Source organism: Phoca vitulina, unplaced genomic scaffold (genome assembly GCF_004348235.1).
Source record: "Phoca vitulina isolate PV1807 unplaced genomic scaffold, GSC_HSeal_1.0 scaffold6, whole genome shotgun sequence".
NCBI classification, from domain to species: Eukaryota; Metazoa; Chordata; class Mammalia; order Carnivora; family Phocidae; genus Phoca; species Phoca vitulina.
In genome coordinates this window covers 23,590,338-23,603,595 of record NW_022589709.1, presented here as the reverse complement: position 1 = coordinate 23,603,595, position 13,258 = coordinate 23,590,338, and the positions used below count along the sequence as shown (strand labels likewise).

Genomic DNA, 13,258 nt, shown 5'->3' with positions numbered 1-13,258 from the left:
TCCTTTGGTAGGACTGTGAACACAAAATAAATTTCAATGCAAGAGAATATGTAGATAAGGAACCAAAGGTATGATAAAAGGGTTAATGAAGAACCTCAGAAAATGACTTTTGGTTATATTTAACTTTGGTTAATTTGGTTACATTTAACTACTCTTTAAATTTCAGTTATCTTGTACGTATTAATGGTGAAAATAAATCTTAAATGCCCCTTCCAATGATACCAACCATTCTGGTCAAGAATCCCCTTAAAGATTTCCCTTTGTGCCTTGATTTTTGAAAAACAAAAAAAAATATTAATAAATTTTAGTTTGTTTCTGAAAGAAGTGATAATTAGTAAGAAATAACTTTTCTTTATGATGATATATTACTAATGGTTATATTATTAATGATATATTAACTAGACTAGTTAATGAGTTCCTCCTTCTATAGGCAGATGAACCCAAGAGATCAAGATGCTATTAAGAAAGAGGAGCGCTAATGTAAGCTCTGAGAAGTTAGAGGTAAAAAAATAAAATCAACTTCCAATCTTTAGTAAATGACGGGCAGCAGGGCACAAACATTCTAGAGAAGGAATGCTATATAGGTCTGGTATAGCAAGTAAGAGGTGTTCCTTCAGTTGGATAGACCCTGATTGCTTTTATTTTGTAAAATTTTCTGTAACCCCAAAAATAATCTAAGATCAAGTAAATCATTTCTAGATTTGTGCCAGTGTAAAAATCTAACAGAAAATAGTTTTAAAAGATTTTCTGAACTAAGTTTCCTTGACTAGGAAGCCTCTCAAATTTAAAGCTGTATTACCAGCTCCAATTTTTGTATGTCATTCACAATTAGGCTAAGCTTTCTTTATTAATTTGTGGCAACTTTACTTATTTAAAAGAAAACCTCATATTTTAAACATTCTATGATCCTGTCCAGAAAAACAATACCTAAAAACCTCTGAATTTTTTTTTTTTTTTTTTTAAAGATTTTATTTATTTATTTGAGAGAGAGAGAATGAGAGAGAGCGAGCACATGAGAGGGGGGAGGGTCAGAGGGAGAAGCAGACTCCCTGCCGAGCAGGGAGCCCGATGTGGGACTCGATCCAGGGACTCCAGGATCATGACCTGAGCCGAAGGCAGTCGCTTAACCAACTGAGCCACCCAGGCGCCCCTTGAATTTTTTTTAACTTAGTGAAATAATTGATGGACTATTTCCAAATTTTAATATAAAAAGAATGCCTATGATCAATAGTCAATATAAAGCCTATGTCACAGATTGGTAAATTCAGCCTTTTGGCCAAATTTGGCCCCGTTACCTGTTTTTCTTATGGTCTCTGGATTAAAAATGTGTTTTTTCTTTTCTTTACAAGTTTATTTTTAATTCTGCCTCTTAGTCAGCAAAATCTAAAATATATACTATCTGGCCCTTTAGGAAAAAAATCTGCAGATCCCCGCCACCCTGTATCATTATTACTCATTATATATAATCCTCACCCCTAAGTAGGTAACTTTTAAATATATATCACTAGCCCTGACCACATAGCCCTCCAGACAGTTTTAGATTTTCACCCTCCTTTTTATAAAACAAAACTTATCTGACAGATAAGTCTCTTCTTGATTTTCTATCTGCTAACAGTATTTCCCTGCTCGCAAGCCGAAAATCACATATATTTGACCCCTCACAAACTCCTATGTTTAAGTCCTTTTTACTTTCCATTCTTTCTGTAAAATGTCTTTTTTTCCATTTCTCCTAAAAACCCTGGCTCCAGTATTTTTCTCCAAACCTAGACCTAGACAGTCAATTATTAGTTGGTGTCCCTAAATTTAACCTCATTCCATCCCCTCACTTAAAAGATGCATTTTAAATATCACTATTGCTTCAATTTATATCAAATAGTCCATACATAATATTACTCCAAATCCTTCACTTTTTTACTAAAGCAGTATTTCACAAAATTAAGCCATTTGCCTACTGCCCTCACAATTTTTGCTGCAGTCATACATTAATGCTGTGTCTTAAGGTACAGTAGTTGAGAAAACAGGTTCTGGAGTCCGTCTGCTTGGATTTGAACCCACCACTTATTAGTTGTGAAAAAGTTAGTTAACCTTTCTGTGCCTTTATCACCTCACACATCAGGTGAATTTAGTAACAGTACCTAATAACTCACTGAGTTCATATTAGTAAATGAATTAATACCTACAAAACATTGTAACAGTGCCTGGTAAATAATAAGGCATCAGTAACTGTTAGCAAATCTTTTTTTTTAACAACTTTCTTTTTTTTTTTTTTTTACTCAAATACTGTATTTCCTTTTCAGGTTTATGAAGATGTTTAAGTGAATACTGTAGATAAAATGTTTAGAACAATTTTTGGAAGATGCTAAACATTTAGTAAAGGGGGATAGTTACTTTATTATATAAGCTGTCTGCTTAGATATTTCAACTGGATTTCCAACCAGCACACCACCATTTTCCTCTTTTCTCTATTGAAGAAAATCTACTCTGAACTCTTGGTTTGTCTTACTGAATGTCAAGATCAGCCTCCTGGTCACCCAATCTGCTTTAGTCTTAGTCTCTCTTTATACCAGGGGTCAGCAAACTATGCCCTGACCCATTAGCCAAATCTGGCCACCTGTCTGTTTTTTAATGGCCTGGAAGCTAAGAATGTCTTTTGCTTTTTGTTTGTTTTTGGTTTTTTGTTTGTTTGTTTGGGGTTTTTTTGCATTTTTAAATGGTTATATAAGTACCTATATAATATCCTTGATTTTGCCTTTTGGTCCACAAAGCCTAAAATATTTACTATCTGGTCACCCTTTGAAAAAAGTTTGCAGACCCCTGAGGTTCAGAGAAGACATAGCAAAGAAAAACCAAACATAGGTCAATGGAAGAGAAATCACAGAACAGGAAAGGGTGAACAAACTGCTCAACAGAAGCACTAAAGTAAAAAAAAAAAAAAAAAAAAAAAAAAAAAAGGTACCAAGAAAAGTCAACTGGATGTGAGAAAGAAGAGGTCACTGTTCACATCAGAGAATATAGAAATAATACTGGGAGTTAGATTTCAAGGCATTTAAAAGTGCAGAGTGGCGGTATAGAAACAGTGGGTATGGAATATTTATTCTGAAAATTCAGGTGAAGAGAAAACAAACAGGCAAGTGGTTAAAGGAAAAGCAAGATCAAGTGAAGGTTTCCCCTCAGGATTTAGAAAAATTACAGAATGAGGTGGAGGGAAGCAACTTTGGTCTAAGAATAATAAAGTCAGGTGTCAGATATGACTATAGACACAGAATGAGACTACTCACCTCTCTTTATTGAAGAAAAAATTCAAAATAGGAAAGGATACTAACATGTTGCAATATGGAGAAAGGAAAACAAGAAAGTTCAGATTTAATTATTTTACTATCTCCAGGAAAGCAAGAAACAAAGTTATTTACTAAGAGTGACAGGAGTGTATGGAACTAAAAGCAGAGAGAGAAAAGATTTAAAAATAACTTTTCAAGTAGAATAAGCAACAGAACAAATAGGACACAAAACAATTGTGGAATAGTGAGGACCCATCTGTACTTGAATATAAAAGCAAATATTTGAGTTAAACATTTTAAATTCTCAAAATGAAACCTAAGTACCACTTTGATTTTCATATGGTCTTTCATTAGTATTGTCTCCCGTTAGCATTTAGAGCTATATTCAAAAGCAGACAACTGTTAACTTGAATGTTACATTTTACACATTCAATTGTGAACCAAAAACACTTTTTTCACATATAGAATTAAATTACATGTGATTTCTAGACAAATAAGATAATTTGCGTAGTACGAATCTTAGATAGAAATAAGATACAGAAGTATAAGCATCCATAAGCAATCTTACTCCTTAAATTCCCCAAAGAACTGGTTTGTTAGTCTTCCCTGGCATTTATCACATCCATAAAAACTGAACTATAGAGGAGCCTCAAGAAAAGTGAAATTTTGGATAATTTTGTCATCTGACTAGCTGAGGATCAAAAACACTTTCCGAATTTTATTGAAAATACTCTGGATGGAAACTATGTTAAGACGTATCATCTTCAGACAGTACACTGAACATAATCTAAGCAGTCTGGGGCATTTTACCGGTAACAATGAACTATGTTGTAATACACTGATACAAATGGTAGTTGTCCAAATCTGTAAGGCTGCTTACTTTAGTAAATAAGGCCCAGATGGTTCTGAATTGTGCCTGCCTTTTACAACTTTCCAGTCTTTTGCCTAAATATCAGAATATTGTCATCTGTAACTCCCTAATGTGCCTGAAGAACAAAGCTCTTTATCCCTATTTACTCCTTCTAAACTTTTACGAACTTGGAAATAAGATTAAAAGGTTTGCTAAAATGTTACAGCATATGCTTTAGGATCTTTGCTGGCTGCTCATAGATGCTTTATTTGTTGGGACACAGGGATATCAGAGGAGCTCCTTCTGCAAGGAGCTTGATTTAGTCTCATGATAATTACCTTTGTTTTATCTTCCTCATAAGGCTGCTGAACACCAAGGGAACAGGGATCATTATTCGCATTTACAGTGTACCTGGCATAAAATCTGACACTTAAGAAGATTTCAATAAATCCTTTTTGAATATAACAAACTGAAATCAACTAAATAGCTGATATTCCTTTTATTTTCCCAACATCATCATCAACAAAAATGCTGTCCCGACATTTTTATCTTAGGTAAGGTGTTTTTGTTTTTGTTTTAACTTTTTAAGCAATGTCAAGGCTTAGGGACAGAAAAACTCTGAAACCTCAAGTGCTCTAAGAAATGGTCAGTGGGTGGCATGCCTCTTCCTTCACTTAGACCCAAGGTGAAAATGTGCTGGCATGGTTAAAAGGTTCTTTTAAACTCAAGATCTTGTCATGAAACAGTTATTAAAATTCTCAGGGTATATTTCAAAAGAGCAGGATGTTAACCTTAGCTCTTTGGTCTAATTCCAAGTCTGGTAATTACACACTGCCTATTAAAATTCCCCTCGCAACTCTAATTTAGGTGGTGTTGGGTTCCTGTCAAACAGCTCAGAGCAATTCTACCAGCTGTGATGCTTATTCCATAGAGTGTAATGTTTCAGATATGATTAAGTGATCACTTAAAAGTTTTCAGGGAGGAAATAGATCATGCATTCATTCAAATACTTTTCACTTTTAAAGAATATATGAACTATGTATTTTTTTTGAACTATGTTTTTAAAAAGTGGCCAAAATTCCTATAACTAAAAATGATTTTAGTTAAGTTCTGGATAAGAGGGTTCTATTTGTAGCTATTATAATATAAACATGACAAGAAAAATTTTCAAGTACAGCATCTTTAGGTTTTATAAAGCAAACTCAAAAAGAATCTCAAAGATTCAAAGCAAAGGGTATTTATACTTTCTTTCTCAAGATACTTACTGTACAGTCACTGTGTTTCCCCATTTCTCCAGTATGCTATTATCAGAACTCAACAGGACTACAGCAAAACATCAAGTAGATGAACAAGTGGCAAAATGAAACTAAGTAGGAATGTATGGTTATTAAATTTCAACCTTTATCTGACAGCATATCAAAAGACATTCTGGCAACTGTGATCCTTTGCAGGGAGTTGAGGGCAGAGGAACTGGAAACAGCATAGAAATAGAAATACTCCGCAATCTGTCCAGACTATTGCAATCTGGTCCTAAACCTATCTCAAGGCTTACAGATGGCAAAAATGAGTGGAATCCTAGGTAAAACCATTATCCTTGAGAACTTATTCTGTGATGGTAGTCTTAAACAAACAAAAAAAACAACCCCAAGTGTTTCTGGCATTTCAATGCGTCTTAAAGACTGCTCCAAAATTAGTTCCATCTTTTAAGCACAACCCAACTTCAGGTTCTATAAATCAATATATTATTAAAAAGTGAAAGAAAAAGAAGTTTCTATTAACTGTGTTTTCTTTCTCTGTATATTCTATTTGTAAAAAATCTATCATTATTTAGAATACTGACACATCACTTAAGGAAACAAATTATAATTAAACATACTAAGACAACACCCTATAACCATTCAAAGTCCATAGTCATTCTAGGTAAATAAAACACTAATACTAATGACACACACACAAAAATCAATTTAAACCAAGAAAACTACTTTTGAGGTTGATAACAATGCAAAAGTTTCATCAATTTTATTAGATGACATTAGGCCTGACTATAAAAAGCAAGGAGAATAAAAAAAAAAAGAGGTTTTTATTTTTGATTAGTGTGTCTCCAAAGATGAAGGCATGGCCAACTTAAATTATTTTCTTCAAGAAAGCAAAAATGTAACTGGGGTAAAAACACAACCCTCATACTTTCAAAAAGACAAATTATCTAAGAAGGTAAGTTGATGTTATTATTATTATTTTTTAATAGTAACCTAGAGGTATAGTAAAGTTTCACAATCCAATCCAAAAATCTTAGGGGTATGTTTTGAAATTCAGATTTTTTCCCCTAAGATTTAGAAATACTACTTAACAATTCCCAGTGGGGTCCAACCCAACCCAAAAACTCAGTAATCAAACACTTTCATATTTCTACAGCAAAATGTTAGGAATGCTTCAGAAAAAGGCCTCATGTTAGTTCAGATCCAGATCTGCATCAAGTAAGTTAACACCAATTCAGGTTTTCCTGTCAATTTCCATTTTAAGAATTCTGTGGATTTTGCATAAAAGATTGTGAAACTAAACTGAAAAAACAGAAATAAGTTAGGCAAAGGTTAACTAATTTTACCCTTAAGCTTAAAAAACAGAAGGTCATATAAATATTGTCTGCTAACCCTTGAAGTTTACAAACTTCAAGATAGTAGTAGAAATTATATTTCAACTATTTCTACAAATCACTTACATTGTATTATAGAAGCTTTATCCGTATGTCCAAAAAAAACCCAATATATTTTATTAATTTTATGACATGAAATAAAATATATAAAATGTATTCATATTTAAAAGGAAAAATTTCTTCCTTTGTAGTACTTTCTAGTTAAAAAAAAAGTAACCGTTATTTCTACAAGTTAGTAAGATCTTGAAACTGTACTGTAACTGAGCAAGGTTGGCTTCAACTAGCTCAAAAGGACATGTGAAAGCCTGGGCTCTGGGGTAATGAAAAGTCAGAAGCTGGACAAAAGAAATTTTCCATTTCTCTCTTCTTTCTATGGTCTTACAGTTTGGGGGTGGGGGGGAATTCTATATACAGGAACCAGAACCAGAATGCCTATTCTAAGAAAAGCTGTGAGGCACCTGGGTGGCTCAGTCGGTTGAACATCTGACTTTTGAATTTGGTTCAGGTCATGATCTCAGGGTTGTTAAGTTTAAGCCCCAAGTCTGGCTCTGCGCTGGGCATGAAGCCTGCTTAAGATTCTTTCCTCCTGTCCTTCTGCCCTTCCCCACCCCCACCCCCCTCACCCCACTCATGCTCTGTGTCTCTCTCTCTCCCTCTTTAAAAAAAAAAAGAAAGAAAGAAAGAAAGAAAGAAAAGAAAGAAAGAAAGAAAGAAAGAAAGAAAGAAAGAAAGAAAGAAAGAAAAGTTGTATGTTTTTTTGAGAATATCCATTTGGATTGGGCAATAAGTAGAAATGCATATTCCAGCTCCAAAATTTACTAGCTTTGTTACTCTGGGAAGTTAACTCGCCTGTACTTCAGTTTCTAGGTCTATAAGTGGGGGAAATAATAATATATACCACATTGAGCTGTGACCAAAAATCAAATGCTACATAAAAATAGGTAAAAAATAAACCTAAAGATAAAAAGAGCAAAAAGAAGAACAGAGAAACAGGTGACATTAATAAATATTGGCAAAGTTAATAAAACATTATCAAAATTTTCTGTAATCTGAGTCACTTTTTAAGCCCCAGATGGATTAACACAGAATTTTTTTAAAAATATGATAAATGCTTACCTTGCATTTTGTTAAATGAAATACTATGAACTGAAATAATTAGTATCTCTATCCTTCTGTAATAACTAATAACCATTATCTGAACTTACAGTTTCTATAAACTCCTGAAATGCCCCAAAGAAAGTTTCTGTAAATAACTAAGCAGTAGTTTGCAAGTGTGGTTAGCACTCAGAAAATAAGAATATTTGGCCAGTCAAAATACCTAATTCCCTGACCACGTCATAGAGCCCAACCATCAAACATCATGGTTACTCGAAATAAACCACTTTGCTTGTTACACAATCTGACAAAGCACGAAATCTTACCTATCTTCATCCTTGTCATACAGTTGGTAATAATCTCCACAGCCATTCCAAAAGGTGTTATCCACCACTTCTTGCCTTCCTGCTGTGGCTCCACTTTCCGCTGTTATTTGGTTATGTTCTGTTTCCCTGTGCGTAACTCTTGAGTAAGGTGGATCCAAGAACATGCAGTCATGTTCTCCATCGTAGTCATCACATTTTATTAAGAGGTCATCTGAGCCATTTTCCTCAACTTCCAAAGCCTCCCTCCATCTCTGAACACTTCTTTGTTTAGCCTCATGCCTATTAAAACCTGTTTCTTGGTCCACCTGGCTTGAACTTATCAGTTTTCTAACTTTGGGCCTCACTACCTGTTCAGGAAAATTTCCCTGGTTCTTGGCCTTATCACTAGTATTTTGTTCACTGCAGATATGCCCGGGAGTACACACTGCATCTTCAGCTGCATTTTCTCCCTGACTCTCCTGGCTAGTATCATTTTGTTGTTCCTTTCTAACAACTTCATCTTCAGAAGAGGACCTCTGAAATTCCTGATTGTTCTGACTGACAAACTCAGTATCACCAGTAGAACTTTTGACTAAAGGTGCTGAATCTAACTCTTCAAATTCATCCCTTATTTCACAGTTGAAAGAGGGAACTGGTGGTGAAAGACCAGTGTATGCCTCTACCTCTCCATTTGCCAATTCAAATATTGTATTGCCCAATGCTTCCTGATATCCACCACCTTCCATAACTTCTGCAGAAAGCTGAAGACGGTCACTGGCCTCTCCATGTGTGCCATCTGGATCGTAAGAGTCAGTCTGAACCAATGAAATTCCATTTTGTACACTTGAAGCATTGCAAGCTTCTGTAGTATATTCTCCCTCAGAGTGATTATGAAGATCTGTACTGCTTCCTAAAGTCTCCCTGCCCTCCTCACTATGATGTACTGCAGCAAAGGATGGACTGCTCTCAATGGTTTGATTCAATGTTGTATCACAAATGGGAATTTCTGTTTCACTTTTTTCAAATAAAGTGTCGTTGGGTAAAGAAGAATGAATTTGATCCGATGGACTGGAATCTTCATAGAGAACAAAGAAAACACATTTGGAGACATTAGATATAATTTTATTTAATAATGACTACTTAAGTAGAAATTATGCCAATTATTATGCACTTGAATACGAGTGAATTCCTCTGGCAGGTACCTCTATGCTCCCTCCCTTAACCGAGAGGGCACACTGGTAACCCTATGAGTTCATTTAAGCCATTGTATAGCCCCTCAATATCCTCTCCCTCAGATGTCTCTTGGAGGTTTTTCACCTAAATCCTGATACCTAAAACATTCCGTAAAAGACATTTAACAGGAGAGGCATAAGTCAAGTCATAGGGTAACCAATCTGCCCTCCCAGTTGTTAGGGTGCACAATTCAAACTTAACTTCTTTTATTATGGGCAGGTAAAAAAAACTTCAATAGTACTTTTGATAGATAAAAGAACAGGTTATAGATCTAACAGAAATGAAACTTTATTGTGTTTGATGTCAATTCAGAAGATTATATCTCAGTCTCCAGATATAAAATATTAGATTTCTATCCCCAAAACAGATTTTTTATAATACATCTGTAATAATAAGTTAACTTTAGATATGCTACAGCTATGACTACAAAACAACAAAAAAAGTCAACAAGTTTAATCTCTTTGCCATAGTTTGTCATAATCTTGAGACAAGAATAAAATCATATCTATTCTATAAATCACTTTAAGCTTGACTACCTTTTATTACCACAAATGTAATAACAAAAAAATGAAGATATTTGAGTTCTGTTTGAAAATATCTTGTTTTGTTGGGACAAAAATTTATAAATTATAAATAACTAAAGAGCAGTCTCGTCATATCACAGAAAGGCTTCTTTAACAGAATGAACTTATTAGCTAATAATTTAGACTCTTGTTTATAAATTGACAGTAAAAATAATCTAGAATTATCAAATTTGCTCAGGATAAGAAGACGACCACACTCTAGTCCAAAGATGTGTAATTACAGTACAGGGATACCTGCAAAATACTTTCCCAAACCACTGAATAATTAAGAAATTTTACTTAAATAACTATTACTTGACGTATGTATTTCATAAAATCATTTTAAAAAATCAAATTAGCCAAGCTAAATTATTTGGAGATACAATTAAAACAAAAAAGCTATTAAACATAATATGCAAGAAAAATATATTCAGTTCACATTAAAAAGTTTTTTGACTGAAAGATGAAGATCTCCACTGGCTGAAAGATGTGATAAGGTAATCACTGCCATGGCAATGTAGTTATATTTTAACAACTGGCTGTGTTCTATTTTCTTCTATGTTTAAAGGTATATAGTATGCATATTAAATTCAATTAGAATATCAAAATAGAATTTCTTGATAGGAAATGTACATTTGTATTCATAGATACATAAAACCCACACATAATTTCAAATATTACAAGATCAATTCCTACATGCTTATTAATAGCTCTTATATAATCCCATGTTGCACACCTGAGGAATTTTCCTTTGGAACATCATCTAGTTCCAACACTTCATAGTCATCACCAGCCCGACCTAAACTTCTTTCATGCCTGGTCATACATGGTTTAAAACTGACATATGCATGTCTTCTTCCGTATCTCCTGCCTGTGATTGTCTGATATCCTCCTGCTGGTTTGGGCCAGGCAGCCTTGCTGGATTCTTGATCCATTGCTGAAGAACACAGTTAAAAATAAGAGAGGCATACAATGACTTTTATTCTGGTGACCAGTAGGGTAGTATTTCAACATATATGCTATTACTTGCCAGATCATATGCTACTGAATATCCAGTACACCTTACTAATACTGTAAAACATACTTGAAAAGTAAACATGAAATACTATGAGAGTTATGTGCCTCTTTACCCCAAAAAATAGCTTTTAAAGTTTGATACCTTTAAGGTATTTTAGATTTTTATGATGTAACCTACTAAAAACAATTTTTCATATGCCAAATTCATATGCCATATTGCAAAAGCTCATTAAGGACTGGACAATGATCCTCCAAATGATCTAAGTAAAGTACCTCATGTATAACTGCTAATACTTATTTGTTGAATTACTAGCACATGAAATGATGGTTTCAATTACATTAAAAGTGAATGCATTCCTATCCAAAGTAATAGCTAACTTCTTTAACTGGCATCTGTACTATCATAAAGAACCAACTGAACCATAATAAAACATATCCCAAATAATAGGGTCAGATAAAATTCTCCAAAAGAAAACAGCAATGAGCCAAGTCAAAGACATGCTACCTCACCTTCCAAAACTACCAATGGCATACACTGTGGTAGCAAAAGCCATCAACATTTGAACAACTTTAATACTAAGTTCTGATGGCTAAAGGATATATAGTAGTAAACAGTAGCACCTTTAACTAAGAACATTACCACGCCATATATAAAAAGTTTAAATTTCTTTAGTCAATTAGATTTTACATATATTATACAAGAACTAAATAAAATATTTTCTCACAGTATATGAAACAATTAATGGAACAATTACATATTTTTGTTTTATTGCATTAAAATAAGAAATAAAATTGCTTCCAAGCACAAATGAAAAACATATATGTATTTCTAACATGCAGTTATCAAGTTTTACATTATGTTTTTTAATCCCCTCAACAAACTTATGAGGTAGATACTGTACTTCATTTTAAAGATCAAAAAAATTAAAGTTAAAATTCAGTATTTAGTAACTGTCCAGTAACTGAATAGTATGACTCCAGAACCAGTACCCTTAACAACTCCAAAGGAAAAGTCTCCAAAATGGAAAGCACAATAGCAGCCAAGGGGGTACGGAAGGAAAATAAGAATTTTTATTTATACTTATTTTCATATCAAAAATTAGAAATTAAGCTTTACAAATATTCAGTATATTGATCAAAAATGGCCTTAAATAAGACCATGATCCCAAGTCATGTACAGTATTCAAGGTATCTAGAGAGAAAAATACAAAGTCCTCAATGTAGAGGAACTGACAAAGACACTTTGCTTACCTGCTGGCTCTTTTTCAGTATACTGTGACATATATGGCAGTTTTCGTGTGCCCAGTTCAGTGCAATTATGGATGTGATTTAGTTTTTACTCACACAATGAATAAGCTGCAGAAGATTCCTACAAAGAAACCATGGATTAAACAAAATAATAATGCAAAACACAAAACAAAAATGGCAAAACTAATACTCCTCCTACTGAAGCTCTTCATTAGCCCTGTAATATCAGAAAAATACAATCTGATCTGACAAGTCCATCAAAAAACCTTACAACTATCAAGATGGCTATTTGAAAATTTACATCTCCTCTTGAAAAACCTTGTTGTAAGTATTTATCATCCTTAAGACTGACAATGATAACAACACATATATAATTTAAAAGTAAATAAGCAAGTGTATTGGAAGAAATGTTTACTGAGGTATGTAACCAAAATATCTGGGAGTCTACTACACTATGCTCTCTTTGCTTCTCCACAAAGTGGTAGAGTTCCTTTAGCCCTGGCACTGTTAAAAGAAATTAACCCTAAGAGTACAGATTTTATTTTTAAAATGTATAATAGTTTATAACAATTAAAAATTAATGGGTGTAAATAATGATATTTTTTACAGTCAATTTATCATTCAGGTATTTTAATCCCAAATAAGAACCTATTTTAAATTAGAAAAACTAAATATTTTATTATCATGTAACAAATATAAAAAGACCTTCTTTTGTTTTGAAATTAAGACATATACTATTTCAAAAGTTGCAACCTGTGCTTTTTTTAAAAGTGTGGTAAGGGCTTACATTTCTATTTAAACATCTTATTTACTTAAACAATGGAGCTACTGCTAATTGCCTAACACTTATTAGAAGATGAGAGTTCTGCAAATGAGCTTAACCGCGTATGTTCTCTCTCTAGCCATAGATAACTATATATTAACATACATAAGAGTACACACAAACATTCTCCAACATAAATTATAAATTCAGCAACAGATTGTGATCCTCTAATATATCTGAACCAAGTCAGACTGTA

The 13,258-nt window shown here is 33.5% G+C and overlaps 1 protein-coding gene across 1 annotated transcript in view; it reads right to left on the bottom strand.

Moving 5' to 3' along the window:
* Positions 1 to 13,258, bottom strand: part of PJA2 (praja ring finger ubiquitin ligase 2) — a 71,304-nt gene that overhangs the window by 36,172 nt on the left and 21,874 nt on the right. The window contains exons 2-4 of the mRNA XM_032403877.1: positions 12,243 to 12,360; positions 10,711 to 10,911; positions 8,200 to 9,253 (exon numbers count right to left, since the gene is read on the bottom strand). Coding sequence (XP_032259768.1) covers positions 8,200 to 9,253; positions 10,711 to 10,911; positions 12,243 to 12,273 — 1,286 coding nt within the window. The 5' untranslated portion in view covers positions 12,274 to 12,360. The remainder of the gene's footprint in view (positions 1 to 8,199; positions 9,254 to 10,710; positions 10,912 to 12,242; positions 12,361 to 13,258) is intronic.